General features: G+C 42.5%; 1 protein-coding gene across 1 annotated transcript in view; it reads left to right on the top strand.

Moving 5' to 3' along the window:
* Positions 1 to 19215, top strand: part of LOC117883725 (myocardial zonula adherens protein-like) — an 85251-nt gene extending 66036 nt beyond the window's left edge. Inside the window, exons 13-15 of the mRNA XM_034783395.1 lie at positions 13313 to 14023; positions 16445 to 16667; positions 17782 to 19215. Coding sequence (XP_034639286.1) covers positions 13313 to 14023; positions 16445 to 16667; positions 17782 to 17922 — 1075 coding nt within the window. The 3' untranslated portion in view covers positions 17923 to 19215. The remainder of the gene's footprint in view (positions 1 to 13312; positions 14024 to 16444; positions 16668 to 17781) is intronic.
* Positions 19216 to 20997: the final 1782 nt, after the last annotated feature.

Genomic DNA, 20997 nt, shown 5'->3' with positions numbered 1-20997 from the left:
CTGAGACCTTGGTTTGTACTAGTTAGCTGTAAGCAATTATATTCAGTGATAAATGTTTGTAGAATCAGGACCAAGTCTTGTAGTCAAGGCCCTACATTTGGATTTGGATTTGTTCTTGGTCCATTTTGCCATGGAAAGAGGAATGGTTAACTACAGAGCAGAATTTTGCCTTCAAAGGGCAGTAGCTGCATTATTCTATTATGTGATTTTGGATTTTGATTCAGAAGCCTATTTCTTCAAAATTTGGCTTAACATCTCATGCCCAACTTCCATGTGCCAGCAGAAATTACTCTATCTACTCTACATGTGAGTATTTGAATACAGGGATGATTTTTCAGATCTTGTTTATAATCCCAGAGTTTAAAAAATAATGCTAATTTTATTTTTAAATGTTTTCTTATGGTTTTATTAAAATGAGTTTTTAAAAAGAGTGACTTTATATTAGTCACAGCTGCATTTATTTTAAAAAATGTACTGTTACTTAATGTTGCTCTAGCATTTCATATTATTACTGGAGGACACTAGGCATGCCTCAGGGTTTCTCACAATATGAATGTGTTCCCCAACCTTAACCCAAGATTTTAAACTTTGGCACCAGCTGCAGAAACAAAGTAAGAGATCGTGTTTTAATTAAAATGATCAATAATCTACATCTAATAAATGCCTTGCTTACTCCCAAGTTTTTCATGTTTTTGGATGCTTGTAAGAGAAGTTTGTCTTGAAATTGCACTTTGTAACTGGCAAATAAAATAGCACATTTTTCAGGACAGAATCACAAGTGTCTGCACTGGTGTGGATAGTTTGGAACACTTGCAGAAACATTAATTGTTCGAAGAGATCAAAGCAATGGAATGGAATATCAACTAAGGCACCAATTCTGCAAGTTCATATGCACAGTAGATCTCACTGTGTGTGTGAATCTGCAGATTTAGGGCCTAGTGAACCTGGACTTCAACTTCTGAACACTGAAAATGTTCATTTTCTAAAAAGCAAAGTTCAGTATTATACTACTTTCAAAATTCAAAGTATTTGTTTGTTTGTTTCCTCCCCCACCCCCACCACCCAAAAAAATCAAGGAATGTGTAAATTACTTCAGATACAGTTGGATGGAGATCTGTATAGTATCTGCTTATCTAAAGTGTTTTATTATAATCTGTGCTACCATAGAAGTAGCTCTTAAATGTTTAATTTAAAAAAAAATCCTAAAATACTGATTCTGCATTAATACCAGTGAAGGCATAAATCTTTCTCCTAGTGAAAAGGATAGAAATTGCTCCACTGGGAAAGGGCCTGAGGACAAGGCCCCCTACTTTTGATTAAAATGGGTTACTTTCTATAGACCCCTGAAATGAGGAGCTATTTTTATATTGCAAACCAGAGGAATTGTCTTGTGACCAGGTAGCAAGTACACTGAAACTACTCACACCCTGACATCAGTGGTAACTGTTGTTTAACCTTGTGTAGAGGATCTTTCCTTGAATTACACTATGGTGCCTGAGACTTGGTGCCCTGGTGGTTTCTGAGAGACTAAGCTGGCTGAACTGGGATTCCAGTTTGAGTTACAGCCAGTTTGAAGTTTATCAGAATTATAAATGAGAAGTGAAACTTGGCAGGATCTTCAAATTCATTAATATGTGCCAGAGATGATAGTGAGAGACAAGGTGGGTGAGGCAATATCTTATACTGGACCAACTTTGGTTGGCGAAAGACAAGCTTTCGAGCTACACAGAACTCTTCTGATGGTGGTTGATTTTTGTATACCCAGTGCATATATGGTATGCTTGCCTAGTGCATGTGATCATGACTCCCTCTGGTGGCTGATAGCAGCAACCATTCAGACTATAATTTAGCCTGATTTACACTAAAAAGTTAAGTTGACCCAGCTAAGTCGCTCAGGGGTATGAAAAATCCACGCCCCTGAGAGATGTATTTAAGTCGACCTAACCCCGGTGTAGACAATGCAAGGCTGATGGAATTCAGTTATTGCCTCTCAGGGAAGTGGATCGCCTATAGGAGAATCCCTCCCATCCGCACAGGTAGTGCCTACACTGAAATACTACAACGCTGCAGCTATGTCGCTCTAGTGTTTCAAGTGTCGATAGGCCCTCATTGTTTTTACTTTGTTCAAGTGAGAGGTGCCTGTGATCTTGATGCTGAAGATTTTTTAATTGAATCCCACTTGTGATTCTAGTGTCCTCATGGGTACGCAGCCATAGTTCATTACACAAGCATCTCTTTACATCTTACATGGCAAGATGGCTCCACAAGCAGTTTATCTTGATCATGTGATGAGGCTGGTTTATTATATGGGAGCAATCTTTAAACTTCAGGTGGCTGGATGAAGACTGAATTAAAAGATGGGTGAAAGGTGCATGGTTACAAAAGATGTTAAGCTTTTTCCCCCCTAAGTCATAATGGAGCCCAATGCAGTTAGTTACATAGGCAAAGGTTCAGAAACAACAGTCATTTTTTGGAGTTTCTCAGCAAATGGCTTTTGCTTGGAGATTGTGAGAGAATGGGGGAAACATTGGGCTGTATTTTATTATAAATATCAAAAGGAAATTCATTATGCTTTCAAAAGGTTCAATGGAATCTCTTCTGAAAATGTCATACAAGCTTCATTAACTCTGAGTAAAGCAAAAAATCAACCACTCTGACTGTGAAAGTGCACTGGGCTTGCTTCAGAGCAACTGGATCTTGGGTCTTCCTTGTAGAAGTTTCCTCTTAAAAAATATATTATGATTTATAGAATAATTTGAAATATGGATTAATTTCTAAACCAAATGAGAAGGACTGAAGAAATTATGTACTAGTTAAGGACATCTTGATATCTGATATGCTGCATAGAAATCACTGACTAAAAGAATAGACAAGGATTTTATAATTGAATTTTGTTCAGACTTGATTGATGGATACTGTGTGGTCTTGATGACGAAGGAGGGAGAGGGGAAAAAAGTTTGTTACTCAGAGAACAGTTAAAGATTTAAGGTCAGATCATCAGCTGGTGTAAATCAGCATAGTTCCACTGTCAGGAGGTCAAACTAGATGATCAGTGGGTCCTTCTGGCCGTTGAGTATATATACCTAAGTCAAACTGTAAAAGTGTTTTCATATTTCAATATCCTGTTTGTCAACACTGGTTTGGATACATGTGTCTTACAACACTGGAAATTAGGGGGTTTCTGGAATAGTCAGTGAGATCCATGTAGCTAGGTCCTATAAAGTGCATTGAATATGTAAGAGTAAATTATATCACTTGATTTAGATCACAAAACAGTGTTCATACCCCATATTCTTTTGTAATTTAAACCATGTTGTCAGCTGTCTTGTATTTAACTCAGAAAAGCATTTGGGGATTCAGTTTGCATATACACTGTATAAATAATAGTTACATTGTACATTTTAATATCTATGGTATGTAGGATTTGAAAAGGATAAATGCAATAAATACTGTGTATTTTATATGAATTTTTAAACTCTAGTTTCTCAACACTAATTAGAATATAACAGAAGTTTACCATAAAAATCATAGAAACAACTTATCCTACAAACCCTTCTAGGTGCAAAACATGTATGAATTTGAAAGTGATTTGTTTGGCTCTTGGACTTTCTTGTTAATGTTTCCTTTGGCAGATGTACTCTTGAGAACAGGAAATCACTCCCTTGTTTAGGACTGAAAACTGCTCTTTGAGCTAAGGATCAAGTAGATGAGGCTCTTATTAAAGAAAAGAGAACTGTAGACTTGTTTTGGATACACAACAACTGGCATAGTGGTCCCTTCTCCCTCAAAAAACAAACACACACACAAAAAAAACCTGTTTTAAAAATGACTATCCATTCTGTTGTCTAAACCGAGGGCAGATGAAGATAGATTCCCGAGTACATCAGAGATGATGCTCCATTGACATCACTGGAGTTATACCACTAGAATAAATTGGCCCATTTTTTATAACTTAAATTTCCATTATTAATCAGACATATTAATGTGTATATTGTCTTCTAAAAACATATTTTAAATAACGCAAATAATATGTTGACTGCATCAAAAAAGTCTTATAAATATGCAAGCAATAGCGAAGATTAGAACCAGGGACTAATCAATGATGAGCAGTGTTATTAGTTTACAGAACTCATCTTAAGAAAGCAAAGTGTTATAGCTTAGCTAATACCTTCTTAGGTGTACTTTTATATGGGCATTTTTGATAGCTTTGGGGTGCCTCTCAGACTTGGACTCTGGTTTTCCTGTAAATTGCCAAAATGCACTAATAAAATCTTGTTAATATCTGGAAGTTTTAATGCTTCTAAGCTTTCATGAAGAATTCCAGGATTTTCTGAGTGGGGGATTGGATTTTTTGGGGGGAGCAGGGGGGTTAAGTCCCTGATTTGATATTTGGGAGTTTTTATGAGTGGATGGGCAGGTAAAAAGTATACAAAGTTAGGAGTGTAGGATTTGGCCCTTTACTAAGCCCATAGGCTGTTCAGGAGATCTCACCATCATCAGTGTAGGAACATACACCAGCGGGGGAGGAGGATGGAAACATCTATTTTAATTTTTTTAAGTAGGAGATACCAGAAAAAAATAGAAATGGAAAATTAAAATGTTTGTTTCCAAAACCCAAAAGTCAATGGCATTTTGAGTCAAAATTTAACATTTTTAGTTTTGCTTTGAAATATCAGTTTAAATTAAGATGCTTTTTTATTTTTTTAGAACTTCCCAGTTGGTAAATCAAAAATTTCAATGCATCTGCATTTTTCCGATAAAACTTTTAGTTGAAAAACGTTGACCAGCTTTAATGCTGTAGCCTTTTTCCTATATATTCCCCCACCTTCCCCCCCCCCCCACAAAATCTTTTGGTGTGGATAGAGAGAGAGCTTCAGTCTGGTACCTTCCAGAAGTATTAAAAATTCACACATGCAAATATCTATCTCTATCGGAATGTCCCCAATGACTTGTATATCGGTAATATGTCAAACAATATACTTTAGGATACATTGCCTAATTACTTAAAAGCCTAGTCTCCCTATATAAAGAGCAATATTCCTCTCTCCTATCCTTGTCTCATCTGTCACCTCATTTATTCTAATTTATTTATCAGAAGAGTGGATTTTCTTCTCTTTTGCTCTTGTTATAATTGGATCTTCTTGTAGGTTCCAAGATGTTTGCCATACAAACAATACTGAATTGCATAGCAACTGTTCTTATACTATTGAGGAATAAATTGCATTTGACTTCAGACATGATGGAAAACAGACTATAGCCTTCTGTCAGCTGTTATTAGATAGTACCCTCTCTTGGGACAATAACCAAAGTGGGGAGCATAGTAAAGTCTACCACTATAAGAAACAAAGGGACCAATCCTGTGAAATACTAAGCACCTTATATGAGTGCTGATCAAAGTGTTCAAGAAAATAGTAGGTGAATGGAAGATTCCCCTCTAATGTGGAGGCAAAACATGCTCTAATACAAAGAAAACTTTCTTCAAGACAAGCTGTGAAAATACTATTGATATGTAGGGTTGCCACCCTCCAGGATTGGCCTGGAGTCTCCAGGAATTAAAGATTATGTCATGTGATGAAATCTCCAGGAATACGTCCAACCAAAATTGGCACCCCTACTCATGTGCAATGTAAATATGCTACTTCTGAACCCCAGTAGAAAAAGAAGTGGCCAAAGTCCCTAGATTGTATTAGGCTGACCATGTTCAGTCTGATGACATCTACTTGTCTTCAAAACAAGGCTGTTTGGGGCATTTCGTTCCTGCAAAACAGTTCTCTGTACTCTCAGCTGGCAAGGCCTGAGAATGCATGATCTTCCCCTTCCCCACAATTGCTCCGAATGCCAGTTCATAGCAGGGAGATAGGGGTACGAGTGAGGAGGGGGTTTCAGATCCACTTCTACCTTTGAGCATTTGCGTCTGCTTTCCTAGGCATCCATAATGGCTTCTGCTGAATAAGTGACAAGATCAAACTCGACCAGGAATGTATATTCACCCTATTCTTTTCTATAGCTGGATCACTTGATGACCTTCACCTAAATTGCTGATCATACTTAAACCATAAAGGGAATTCTAAATCTTATCCTAATACAGGCATCATATATTCAGTATTCTTCCTAATGATGATAGCTAAAGACAGATGAATGTCACAGTCTGAGTGATTATCCTTATGAGTGATGCCATAAGAGAACTCTCACATGTTTTGTATCCAGCATGTCATTGCTGATGATTCATGTTGGTAATCTGCAACATGAGATTTCATCTCCATCACCGTTTTTCCTACTGTTGCATGGTGGTGTTGCAGTTTAGAGTTAGAAATATAAATTGTAAATGCTATTACCTTTCTGCACATGTAATAATGATTGAACTGAAGTTACACAGCAGCAACTCAATGTATAATAGTGATAGACCTATAGATCATCCCGGCTAGACCTGTGCATGAAAAGAACCCTCTGTATGTGTGTCTCCCTGTTCCCCTACAGAAAAAGGAGGCATTCTCTTTCCATGACATTGCCACCTCTTTCTCTGTGGTTTGCACAAGGAGAAGAGGCAGAGATAGGGCAGCAGGGGGTGAGCTGAGGGATATGCATCATCCTGCCTCTGGCTGTGTAAAGAGTAAGTTAAAAAAGTTCCACTTATAGGTCTAAAGGGTTACTGGGAGTTGTTCAGAGGAGGGGCTAGAATTCAGAGCAGATGCAGGGGAATAGAGCCTTCATTTGGCCTATTACAGCTTCCATGGGATCATCTAAATTGGGGAGGGGGAGTATTCTTGCCTATTTGTCAGAGCCAAACCTGCCTCCCCTGACAGAATGATCAGGAAGAAATGGGGCAAACAGAGATTTTTTTCCTTCTCCTGTAAGATTTTCTGCAGGAGGGGATGATCTGGGCTGGGGGCAGCAGGCACTGATACAATCCACTCAATAGTCACTTAGTTGGGTTTTTCTCACCCTGATCATGTGTGTGTGTTTTTTTTTTCCAATGGGTAGCTGCCGACTTGATTAATCTCATTTCCCCTGGCCCTCAGCCTTTCCATTCACCTTCCAGCTGAGCAAACAAAGGGGTGGATAGTCATTTTAACATGCTTCCTCCCCCAATCCCTCTGGGATTGGCCTTTAGTTCATCCTGTTCATAAAACAACTGTTTTAACAATCTCTGAGAAATGTGTCTCTTTACTAGTACTTGGACCAAGCGGCCTCTATTGGGATAAGCTTTAAAAGACCCAAATCTGCCACCTGGGAACCACCATTCAGCTAATGGCTTTATTATTTCTACTAGATGGAGTGGATTTAATAAAGATCATGGCATTCATAACAACCAGTTGAGAAAAAACAAAATAAGCAAACCAATGGAGTCTGAAGTTCTATATTTACCTTGTGTATTATGCACAAAGATATTTTAAAACAAGTTTGACATAACAAGGACACTGTCTTGTGTTCTTTGTTTAGATTTTGCATTTCTCTGTTTGAAAGTCAATGGAGTCAGTTTCACTTCTGTTTTTTTTAGTGTTGTAAGGTTTAGCTCTTGCATTGTGAAGAGGAATGTTTGTTTACTTCAAATCATCTGTTCTCATTTGGGAATTTTTTTTAAAAGGTAGAAATGTATCCATTGTCACTACATTTTATAAAAACCTGTATTTTCAAAATGTAAATTTGTGGCCAAACTAAAAATAGTCAATAGAAAATGTCAATTTGCAAAAATCCCTGTAATCTCCACCTTTACCCTTACTAAGCAATCCCTGACAATTAAAAATCTTGAGTCCTAATAAGTTCCTATAGTCAGCTACAAGATAATGTCCATTGAAACAAATGGAAATGGCTAGATTTTTACCAGTGAAAAATGCAAATAATCAATTTTTGTAAGAAATCTAGACCCTCACTACTTTCTCAGTAAACTGATTGTTGAACACCAGACACAAGTATCTGCTTCTGTTCTCTACCATTTCTTTCATCCAGCTTACTTCAAAATGCGTTTCTTGCAATGAACATAATGACCACTTTCAAGAATGCAGACTTTGTGACACGGGGGATCCATCTTGAGTTGAACTCTGATGGGCTCAGGGCCCTTTGCCTCAATTGGGTCGCTTGATTTATTTAGTGCAGAAGTCAGCAACCTGTGGTTCACAAGCCACAGATCTTTTCAAACATCTGCACCGCTCAGCTTGAAATAGGAAACTGGCGCCACCCTACCATCCTCATTCAATTCCCTTCCTTCTCCTCTCAATCCACCCCTCTCTTCCTGGTTCCTGCTGTTTAAGTCCCACTCCCTGTAGTCTTGAGTGCATTTCTCCTATTTTGCTGGTTGTCTTGTGTTAATGTTTTGGGGGAATAGAGATGTATTTGAAAATTGCCATTTTGAGTCTCATCCTGGTATCTGTTCTCTGACACCAGTCACTTTACAAGGGGTGCCCCATTGCACAATAATTGAGTGAATATGACAACATTATATAAATGTTGCTCTGGGGGTGGTAGACAGCTAATTTTTATTATTCTTGTTTGTTTATTTAAAGTACTACTAGAAAGTTTAACAAAATGACTTGCTTCAGGAATGAGGAAATTTTCTATCCAGCTGTAGGGGTCTGCTTTCTAACTGCAGAAGCACTAAGGTTGGGGGAGTGAAAGGAGCAACTTTTCCACTTTGATGCATGTGGGCTGCTAAGAGTGCAGAAGGGAGGGTATAGATGCTGTCCTTTCCCATCTTTTTTGCTTTTTAAGCCATTACCAGAAGCTAATTTGGGAGGTGGAGGGACTTGTAAAAGTCCCCACAATTCAGACTTGGGTAACCACCCTGATCCTGCCCTCTGAGCAGTGAAACCACCACACTGATTCTTCTATGTCTTCGTTCCTGCAGTCATGGAGGAATGAACAGGATTTGTCCCTAATGAATTAAAACACTACATGAATATCTAATCGTTGATTGTCTAGGTTGAAAAATGAGACAGCAGGATCTCAGTAGAAAAAATATTGCAGACCCTAAGCTGGCGGCATCATTGGTCTGAACAGATAGAACACAATTGGGTGACTGAGGATTGCATTCACAACTGGCTTTGCTTCCAACATCATCTGTGACGTTTATTTTTAAGATACAGTGCTCCACAAAGTTTTATCTATGGTAGAGAAAAACAGTACATTTGCATTATAATGCATGACTCTATACAAGGTTAGCTGGAAGGTGAGTGTGAAGTTCTGTGCAAAGCAGGAGTGCAGTTGGCAGGGACGTGGGATATTAGACCCCAAAGTAGTTGTGGGTAGAGATAAGGGGGCCTGGGAGGAGGAGGAGGTGCGTGAGGCTTGCTCAGGAGTTGGTATATTTGTGTATATGGGATCCAGCAAGGGTCATGTAGAGGGGGAGGCGATCAGGGTTTGGAGAACGGTTGTGTGGAGAGTTTAGTGGAGGGAGGAGCCTGGGGCTTGTGTGGGGGAAGGGACTAACGGGGGATGCAGGGGTTTTATGGAGAGGGGGGTGTCTGGTCAGGCAGGGGGGAGGTGGGCGGAGGTTTAGGGGCAGAGGAGGGGGATTGGGCACGTTTGGGATGGTGGGAAGGACGGGGGGCGGGAGAGACACGGGTGGGGTGATGGTTTGTGGACGATAAGCACTGAAGGCGCCAGGGATGTGGGGGGGGCGGGGCCCATCCGGCCAGGGGAGGGTGTGCACGTGGTAGAAGAACGGGACCTAGAGAGGGGCGGGACGACAGGCTAAGGGCCTAGGGAAGGGGCGGTGCCTTCAGCAGCGCGCACACCCGCGTTTCAACAAATTCTGACCCCGCTGCCGTACCGTCCCTTCCGGTAACATGGCGGTCTCCTGTGGGCAACGGAAGCAGCTGGCGGAGCCGGTGTTGGGGAACCCCCCGCAGTGGCACGTGCCCATTCCCGGCCGGCTGGCAGCATGTCATTGCCGCCAGGGGAAGGCGGGGAGCTGCGGGGCCGAAGCCTGCAAGAGCTGCAGGAGATGCTGAGGCGCCAGGAGAGGCTGCTGGCCGCTCGGTGAGCCCGGGGTCGGGGGGAGCGAGACCATCCCGGGGCTGGGCTGAGCTGAGCCCGTCCTGCCCCGCGCACGGTCCCGCGCGGCAGAGGGGGGCGGTAACCGGCGTAACTGCTTCCCGCCGGGGACCAACTGCCCGCTCCCAATACACTCACCGCTGCCCTCGTGCATCTTCTGTTCAACACCTCGCTGTCATCCCCAGCCCACAGACACAGCTGCCCTGCCTCCTTCCCCCCCCCCCACCACTTCCAGCACACACACTCTGCTACCCCAACACCCCGCCTCACATACACAGCTGCCCTCCCGATCACCCCTCCAACACACACACTCTGCTACCCCCAACACTCTGCTGTCATCCCTGCCCCACACACACAGGTGCCCTGCCTCCTGCCCCCAGCCACCACCTCCAACACACACACTCTGCTACCCCAACACCCCGCCTCACACACACAGGTGCCCTGCCTCCTTACGTGCTCTTCTCCTCCCCCCCAGCCAACACACACACACCGAGAGACACATTGCTACCCCAACACACTGCTGTCATTCCTTCCCCACACACACTGCTGCCCTGCATCCTGCCCCTCCCACCTCCAACACACACACTGCTACCCCAACACCAACACACTGCTCTCATTCCCCCCGCAACAGAGCTGCCCTGCCTCCTGCCCCCACCAGCCACCACTTCCAACACACATGCTCACACACACAGAGATACACACTGCTACCCCAACACACCTGTCATCCCCACCACACCTGCGTGCACACACCAGAGCTGCCCTGCCTCCTGCCCCCCCAGCCACCACCACCTCCAGCACACAGATAGACACACTGCTACCCCAACATCATTGTTATGTGCCCCCCCCACACAGCTGTCCTGTGTCCTGTCCCCTAGCCCCTAGCTTCCACCACCTCCAACACATACACACAGATAGAGACACCGCTACCGCAAGACCAACACACTGCTATCATCCCCCCTACATTAACACGTGCACACACACATAGCTGCCTGTCTCCTGTTCCCCCCCGCCCCTCCCAACCACCACCACCTCCAACACATGCAGACATGACACAGTGAAGCCTGATCCTGCCCATGACTTTGCATGAGCACCCGTCCCCCCCGCTGTCACTTTGGACGGTGGATACCACGGTGACAGGAGCTGTGCCCTTCCGAGAGGGATAACAACCAGGTCACAGATCGGACTCAGTGGGCAGAACAGGCCCAATAGTCATAAGGATTTTCCCCTATTGAAAGGGCCACCTCACAGGGGCTGTGCCAAGTACAGCGAGTGCAGTGATAAGGGACAGAAGGATTTGGGAGTCCAAGCACTACAGGATCAAACTGTCATAGAATTCAGTGCCAGAAGGGATGACCGGATCATCTGGTCTGATTCCTGCATATCACAAGCTACCACCACCTCCTAGCACCCACACGCTATACCAGTGACCAAAGTATTACAGTCTACAGGAAACGAGACTGATAGGTGCCACAGGCAGGGAATAGGTGGGACTGAGGTGCACGAATGCCCAAAGCACCTACAGTGGCAGGGAAATGATTGTTAGGTAGACCCAGCTAATCCTGGCAAGTAACCTGCACCCACACACTGCAAAGGAAGGTGAAAAAGTTTGTTACTGCCAATTTGACCTGGGGGAAAATTCCTTCCTGAGCCTGGGAGCAAGAACCAGTGAAGAACAATAGATAAATGATGCTTTTGCTTTAGTAGGACCTGATCTTGCAAGCACTTAAACATGAGTGACTCTATTCAAAGTCAAGGGGGTTCCTCACATGAGTAAAACCACCCCATATGTTTACATGTTTGCGGGGTCAAGGCTTTAATGATTTGCAAATCTGACATGTTACCTACAGAATTCCATTGTTTTTAAGGAGGCTTTCTAGTCTCGTTTCAATAAAAGGTGTGTGTGTGTGTGAGTTAATGAGTAAAGGCCAAAGTGGGGAGGAGAACACAATTTATGGGGGGAATATAGAGAGGTGTATCTAATCTTAGGCTATGTCTTCATTGTAAAAAAGATGTCTTGTTTCACATCGAGATAGCTAGTTTGATGTAAAATTGTAGTGGAGACAAGACACAAGTAGTTTTATACCTCCGCATAGCTAGTTGAGGTAAACCCCAATTAGTGGGGCTATGATTGATTACGACTAGCTATGTTGAGGTAAAAACTCCAGTGCCTGGTCCCCTCTAAAAAATGACAGTGAGGTAGCTAACTTAGTAAAAAGACATATCTTTTTTTTTTCTTTTTTTCCCCCTTCCAGGGAAGGAAGACTAAAGAGTGGGGAAAAGGAAGAACTAGAACAAACATGCATCCTGCACAAATGTGCAATTTTAGCCCTATTCTCTAAGGCAGGGGTGGGCAAACTTTTTGGCTCAAGGGCCACATCTGGGTGGAGAAATTGCAACCCGGGCAGGGGGTTGGGGTGCAGGAGGGAGTGTGGGATGGGAGGGGGTGCGGTGTGCAGGAAGGTGCTCAGGGCAAGAGGTTGGGGCAGAGAAAGGGTTGGGGTGTATGAAGGGGCTCAGGGCAGGGGTGCAGGGAGGTGTGTGGAGTGCGGGAGGGGGCTCAGGGCAGGGTGCAGAGAGGGGTGCGAGGTGCAGCATGCGGCTCAGGGCAAGGAGGCTCAGGGCAGGGAGTTTGGGCGCAGGTGGGGTGCGGCAGGGAGTTGTGGTGTGGGGTGCAGGAGGAGTTTGGGCTCCGGCCCGGCGCTGCTTACCTGTTAGTAAGTTAGTAAAACTTCCTTGGACCCAATTTACTGGTTGTGGATGCTACTCATTTGTGTCAGAATCGCATCAATTTCTAGGTTGAATTTCAGACACATACACTTCTATGATTAATTTGCTACAGATAGCTTTGATAACATAATAGAGTTGTGAAGAGTATTCTGGGTAAGGCTGTCAAGACAACAGTTTAAGAAGTATACTCAAATTTTACATATGTTCACAGTTCTAAAGTCAATTGATAAATATCTTCAGTAATTATAGCACAGTTCATTTCTGTCTTGTATGTTTCCCCTCCCAGTTCTGTGATCTTTTAAATGAAATCACTGTAAAATATTTGCTATCCATTAATTCAGCTCAGAATAATCTTCACTTGTTTGGCAAAATAATTACTTTTTTTCTGCTATAGTCATGAACTTATAAAACTACAGATGTCATGCATTTATGCAAACTTTAGAATCTAATGTTTTCAGAATGTTTTATGTCATGGAACCAGCAATGTTTTAATATTTTCATGAAACTATTAAATTTATCCATCTGATATTACATATGTGAATATCAGAAATAAGACTTGAGGCTTGTCACGTAACTATTTCTTTCTTATTTTTAGGACGTTTATTTATAGACTTCCAGATAAAGGTAAAAAGATCTCTGATTTTGTTGAAAAGCTGAAGCTTGCCATAGCACAACAGGAAGAATTAAGGAGGACAACTGATCAGTTGTCTGTTGTTAGATTAGAGTTTCAGACAAAACAAGAGGAGATTAATACAAACAAGCAAAGAGTTGCCCTGAGTGAGCACAAATCAACAAATAAAGTTTTCTCATCTATTTATGAAAACTCTGCTACTAATGTAAACAAAGCTTCTAAAACTGTTTTGCAAGACAAGGAAGCTGAATGTACTGAGAAAAGAGACACACATACGGCTTCTGCAAAGGGCTATAAAAAACGTGATCAAATAGAGAGTATGATAGAAGACCATGCAAAATCTCAGGAAAGTAAATCCAATTTGAATTCATCCTCAATCAGCCTGATGAAAATTGATCAGCAGATACCTAAATACAGTTCTCTGGGTGAAACAGAAAGTGCAGTGGATGCTTCAGGCAACAGTGGTGACATGCTGGTTGATGCCTTTGAAAGAGTTGCAGTTGGAGATGGGAATAACAGTGAAAGAAAATCAGAAAAAGAACAGAACATTGCTAAATTTAAGAATAATCCCTTTGGAAGCCTTCCCACCGTGACACCAAAAAAACCACATTATATTGAAGTTCTAGAATCAAGAGCTAAGAACCCAAGATCTAAAAATAAATTTAAAACCAACGTGTAAGTATTGCAGAATATAGAAGTTTCTCATAAATAGCGGGACTAACTATTCTCTATATAAAATTGGCGACTGTAAATGCTTTTTGCTTTGTTTTGACAGAATTAGATGATCAAAAAGACATATGGCATTTAGTGGCATGCTAGTTTAATGTGCTAGTCCCCCACATCTGGGGACTGGGGCTAAAATCCTGATTCAAAAGTTATCTTAAAATGTGTCACTTAGTCGCCTGATTCCACAAGTAATAAATAAGTAATAAATAATCATCATCAACCCTTAAAGGTTTTTTTTGGTCCATGCTACAAAGCTATTACTTAACTGGCAAATATTCCTTTAGGATTACAACTGAACTGTAATAGCAGGTGGCTTTTCAGGATCACTCTGAATTTTAATTTCTGTATTGGCAAAATTGTCTGGAAACTTCAACAGTGACTACCTGAAGTTTCCCTGACTCCCAGCCATTGCCATTTTTATGGGCAGAAAATAAGCAGAAACAGAGAACTAGAAGTATAACTTCTGGCAGAGATTTTTTTTCCCCCCAAAAGAATATTTGCTACAAGTTGGTGATATGATAGCTTTGCACCTTTTCTAGGTGCCATACTGGAAACAATTGATATGCATGATGGAGCATCATCACAGTGTCTTCATGTAATTGAAAAGATGGGCCTATTGTAGCTGCAGATCACTACAAAGTATATTGAAAGTATTAGAAGATTACAAGCTGTATGAAATCACTAGTTCATTTTTTTCCATTGATTAAAAACTTCAGATATCACAGAGTAAGTCAGGAAAGAGTGACTCCAGGTGTCTGTGTAGTATGTGATTTTTATGGTTAGTATTCGAAACCTGTGTGTAGAGACAAATTGTACTTAAGTAGGGCACAATCCTTCAATGTGCTGGAGCATTTCCTGTGAGAAAATGAATGTCCTCAACCTCAGGGAAGTTAATTGAAGTAGATAGTGTTCAGTAGATTGAGAGAGGCAGCATATTGTAATGGACTCATTGCTGAGCTGGGGACTCCTTCATTCTAATTCAGGGGTCGGCAACCTTTCAGAAGTGGTGTGCCGAGTCTTCATTTATTCGCTGTAATTTAAGGTTTCACATGCCAGTAATACATTTTAATGTTTTTTAGAAGGTCTCTCTCTATAAGTCTATATATAATATAACTAAACTACTGTTGTATGTAAAGTAAACAAGGTTTTCAAAATATTTAAGAAGCTTCATTTAAAATTAAATTAAAATGCTGATCTTAAGCCACCGGCCTGCTCAGCCCGCTTCCAGCCTAGGATTCCGTTCACCTAGGCCGGCAGCGGGCTGAGCGGGGCTTGCAGCTGGAACCCCGGCTAGCAAGGGGCCGGCAGCCAGAACCCCAGATCGACAGCTGGCTGAGCAGGGCCGGGGGCCGGGACCCCGGACTGACGGGGGGCTGAGTGGGGCCAGCACCCCAGACCGGCAGCAGGCTGAGCTGCTTGACCTGCTGCTCTTTTCCCCTCCCTCGCAAGGGCCATCGGCGGCAGGGAGGGAGAGGAGGCGGGACTCGATGCAGCATGCTGGGGGAAGAGGCGGGGGAGGAGGAAGCTTGGCTGCTGGTGGAGCCTGCTGTACAGCAGCAGCCAGCAGGACCAAGCTTGCTTCTGCCCCCGCCACTTCCCCCAGCATGCTGCATCGAGTCCCGCCTCCTCTCCCTCCCTGCCGCCGATGGCCCTTGCGAGGGAGGGGAAAAGAGCAGCAGGTCAAGCAGCTCAGCCTGCTGCCGGTCTGGGGTGCTGGCCCCACTCAGCCCCCCGTCAGTCCGGGGTCCCGGCCCCCGGCCCTGCTCAGCCAGCTGTCGATCTGGGGTTCTGGCTGCCGGCCCCTTGCTAGCCGGGGTTCCAGCTGCAAGCCCCGCTCAGCCCGCTGCCGGCCTAGGTGAACGGAATCCTAGGCTGGAAGCGGGNGGCTGGGTCGGGCAGGATTTTTAATGGCACGCTGCTGCCTGCTGGGGTCCCGCTCAGCCTGCTGCCGGGGTTCAGCAGCGGGCTGAGCGGGACCCCGGCAGGCAGCAGCGTGCCATTAAAAATCGGCTCATGTGCCGTCTTTGGCACGCGTGCCATAGGTTGCTGACCCCTGTTCTAATCCTTGCTGAAGCAGTGATTTACTGTGTGGCCTCGAGGAAGTCACTTAACCTCTCCATGAATTTTTCATCATTGGTAAAGTTTTCTTCCTTGTAAAAGTGTTGTGAAAATTAATTACCTTTTTACATGAAGAAGCACTATGAAAGTTTGGCTTATTGTTCACTTATGTGGTACATTATAATCTGACCTGATTTATACTGTCTCTTTCTTAGTCTTTCTGTATCAGAAATGACTATTTTCTAGAATTAAAAACTGTCTTAAATTCACATTGCAAATATGGGTCGCAACTTCACATTTGATCTCTTTTAGATTACCAGCTGAGTGGAGTGGCTCATCTCATGATTCCTCACCTAGTCGTTCACCTAGGAGACTTGGGTCTTCGATTTCTGAAGAAGAAAGATGTCTTAGAGATAAGAAACATCTGGATGACATCACAGCAGCCCGGCTGCCACCACTTCATCATGCACCTACCCAATTGTTATCCATAGAAGAATCAATAGCAATTCAGATGCAGCAAAAAGAAATTTATGAGGTATGAATCAGTGGTACTGTTTGGTCTGGAAAATGTAATTATATTGCTGGGACCATTCTGGGAAGCCACAGTATAAAGGCTATGCCTTTCATATGTTAGTCAGTTGAGACTTCTAGACTCTTTATAAGGTCAGATTAATTTTTCTATTTGATTCTGTCCGCTTTTTGGTTTTTTTCCAAATTCATTCTTTAGGGCTGTTTATCAAGCAGTGAATAAAATTTAGCATTATTCTTTGCATATAGTAATGATCAATTCATTACAGTGTTACTTGTCACTTCTGTGATTTGAACTCAAAAAGTATACTCAGTAACTAGCATACCAGTCACTAGCGTATGCTGGATACCCCATTCATACTAATGAAGGCAAAAGAAGTACCCAGTGTTATAGATCTGAAATGTGTGCAAGTAATTGCAGTTGATTTTCTTCCCACAGTAACTGGCAATGACCAAGTTCTTTGTAGTCACTGGAAGTTAAGGAAGTTTCATTTTGAACAGAGATCTGGCACTGGATTTTGGCATTGAATTCCATATGATGACAGACTGATAATGTTTAAAACTGGACAGCTAGTTAAAACTTGTTGGTGTTGGGCTATTTAATTTCAATGCGGTACTGCTTAATATTTTATAAGCACTTACTAATTAATAATCTCAGCATTCCTGAGAGTTAGGTAAATGTTATTTCCCCTTTTTACGGAGGGGGAAACTGGAACTGGAGAAATTATGGGAGTTGCCAAAGGCCACAGTTTTTGTCAGAGCTGGGTTTGGAACATGGGAGTTCTGTTTCTCAGTCATGTGATGACTCTAGTAGGCCACATCTCTACATAGGCCTGATCTTGCTCAAGTGGAAGCAGGTCTTACATAAGAATTGCAGCATGAGAAGCTGCTGCTCAAGTAATAAAATGAAATAATTTCTAAATCAAAATATTAAAGATATTTTAAGGAAATGTCCACTGTTTCTTGCAAATATTAGGAATTGCTGGGATGAGACTTAATGTGATCATGCGAGTTACTCTGTAATGTTTCTATTTTTCAGCTAGTAGATTTCTTGATACCCAGGATGAATAACAAATTGTAGTTTAACTTGTGTCTTTCTTTCCTGTGTGTGTTTGTTTTAGGAAACACAAGCCAAACTTGCTGCGCAAAAACTAGCAGAAATGTTGAATATTAAAATGGTAAGGTATGAACCTGAAGGGGAAACTTCAATGAAATACAGAGAAGTGAGGGATGAGGAAGACTACCATTCATTGGAAGACTGAGTTCAAAAAGGAAAATATCTGGCAATGGACAGTGTAATTGATTTCTTGTGCTACCCTTCTAAAAACTCGATAACCAGGATTCTTGACCATGTAGATTGCTGTGTTTGCTAGAGGAGATGTGGCACTGCAGCTCTGGGAAGGGATTAATAGTTTGAGTACAAACGATATTGGTGTTTGTGGCCTGATTTTCATAGACTGAGAATGTGCTCAGTGCCTCTGAAAATTGCCCAATGGGCTTTATATAGCTCAGCTAAAGTAGCTGTTCAGCATACTGTGGTAAGCAGTGACAAAGTGCCTACAAGAAGATGCTTGTAGTTGGAGGAAAAATGAATGTAAAAGGAATAATATATTTTTCCACCCTTAAACCTATTGTGAATAGATAAGAACTCTGAGTTATAAAATAACTCAAATCCTCTTCAGGCTCTAAGGGACGTTCTTTCCAGTTATGGTGACCCTTGTTAAGCAAATCTAGAGATTTAATTAATTTGAAGACTAATATTTTCTATTAAAGGCCTTGGTGTTTTTTTTTTTCTCCTCCATACTATTTTTGTACATTGATTAAACTTTTGGAATACCATTGTCTGCTGAAATTAATAGAACAGATCCTTCCTCTAGTTTCATTAGAGGAAATAAAGTCTTGCGTGTTTTTTCAGTAATGCAAACTATCCAACCATTGAAGATCAAAAATCTCTCAAACACAGTAGCGTTTTCTTTGTTTCAACTGAAGTTTGAAGGTGGAGAGCACCAGTGAAAAGCTTTTCTTAATTACAAAGAAATACAGCTCAGATGAAAAATAATAGAAAATTCCTTATTTTACTTGCCAAGACCTGGGTTCTGAGATTCCTCTGAAGCATAAGGAATACAGCTCCCTGCTGCTGACTTAGTTATTGGCAATAGCATTAGCTGTTGTCGGAGAACTCAAGCCATAGCAGGTAAAAAGACTTTCGTTCGTCCACTAGCGTTAAACATACTTATAGTGTAGTCTGCTTTGAATGACTGACATCTGGAAACTTAAGGGCCTTTCCATAAAAGTGCCATACTTGTAAAAGTATGCTCACACCCATAAAACACACTTTGTGCAAATCATACATAGCTACCTGTCTTGTGTACAGATGCATGTTGCTGAAGCCTCAAGCATTGTGTCCTTCAAATATGTGACCCTGAACATCAGATTTCTTTCTAGCTTCCAAACATAAGTAACAAGCTAAATCATAGCTAGCAAGGTGATTGTCTAAAGGATAATTCTGAAATTGTGTTGCTGTTTAAGGGAACTGGAGCATGCTAATTGAAAAGGGCCTTGGCTTGCAGGATGTAGTGAGAATAGTTGTTTTGTACATTCTGGAATAATGAAGCATCCGATTAGATCCAAAACTTTCAGCATTTTGACTTCTGTTATGCATGCTTTTAAAATTTGATTCTGCTGGTGACTTTAGTACACGAATAACCCAGTTGAACTGGTTAGGAAAACATATATTGAATCTTCAGGTTTTTAAGATTATATTAGAATGCAAACTGACTGAAAATTGGTTATATTTGTTTAAAAGTTGGGGAATCCTGTATATTGAAAGATTGAATAACAGACACTCTGCTCCTCAGTGTCTCATGTTTAAAGGGATGGAACTGTGGAAGCATGTCTAATTTGTGACCCTGTGGGTTTTAAGAGCAAACTTGCCAGAAGAGTTTGAATTTTGCTCCTGTTTAATTATGTAAGCCCTACCCACACTAATCTTAAACCTACTTATGCATTAGTTTCTGGTGATTCTTGGAACCATACCACTTTAAACTGTGATCTTGTTTGCTTTTTCTAAGCTCAGTTCTTGACTCGGGGGGCAGGCAGAGAATCTCCCAAGGACAAAGCCAGGTGGTGTAGGAAGTGCTGGCGGCTCATAAGTGGCACTCATTCATTCATGAATCAATGTCTGACTGTGCTATTAAGGGATACTGCTGAAGTTTTCATCTTTTAGGTGGGACATCCCGTAGTCTTGACCATTTAACATCTGATTTTTCAGAATGTTAAAACTTTTCAACCTCAGTTGAAGTCAATGAGGTGTAGCAGGTGCTCAGAAACACCAAATGTCAAGCTCTTAGTCAATGTAGATCTCAGGTCTCTCTTAAGAGTAAGGATGCTCTGATGTTAGATTTTGCATATCTGAAGTCCCTCTTCAGTTTCTGTTGGATACAATATTTGTCACTTCAGGTTCTCAGTTTAACCTATTAAATCTCAGCTGCACCCTATTCAGTATTTGCACTATGAAGAGGCTTCTGTCCCAGTATACTCCTCACCCCCACTGTCCCTCCCTGACTCTCCCAGCTGTGCAGCTCGCAACAGGCTTGCCTTCTTCCCCCTCCCTTGGGCAACACAATATAGCTGCCTGGAAGGGAGAGCTGCTGCAAGCACCAGGGAGTCTCTCCTGGCCCAGTATCTCCCCCCGTATCTTTTTATTTTTATTTTTTGGTAACTTTATCCATCTGCCACCCAAGGCTCCCATCACACTCTTCTGCATCATAGCATCCTTCTTCCTCACCCCCTGCCCCACTGCCTCCAGTTCCCCATCCTTGTTACCATCACCTGTCTACAGTTTCTACCGGCTCTACCTGCTCCTCTTCTCCCTGCCCCTCTTCCCACCAGCACCAATCCAGCTCTCGCGTCCACTCACTCCTCTGCCTCTTCATCTCTGATGAGATTTGCTCCAGCTCTGGTCCTTCCTCATCCTCTCCAGCTCCCACACACATCTGTACCACTACTCTGCCCCTCTAGTCAATCATTCCTAACCTCACATCTATCCTACTTCTTCTCTCCTCTTCTTGTTTCTGGAACACCCACTCCATCTCTAAAAAGATCACAGCCATCTAGGACCTCTCCATACCTTGCTCCCTCCAGGCTCCTGTCCCTCACAGAGACCAGAATCCTTCACCTGACACTGGCTCTGCAGCTGCCCTCTCTTAGAGTATGTCTACACTGCAGCTGGGATTTCCAGCATCAGTAGACAGACTCACACAAGCTCATTCTCCAGCAAGTGGCTAAAAATAGCAGTGTGGATGTTGCAGCATGGGCCGAAACTCAGGCTAGCCACC

This window comes from Trachemys scripta, chromosome 10, assembly GCF_013100865.1.
Source record: "Trachemys scripta elegans isolate TJP31775 chromosome 10, CAS_Tse_1.0, whole genome shotgun sequence".
Lineage (NCBI taxonomy): Eukaryota > Metazoa > Chordata > Testudines > Emydidae > Trachemys > Trachemys scripta.
This window is presented reverse-complemented; position numbering and strand designations above follow the sequence as displayed.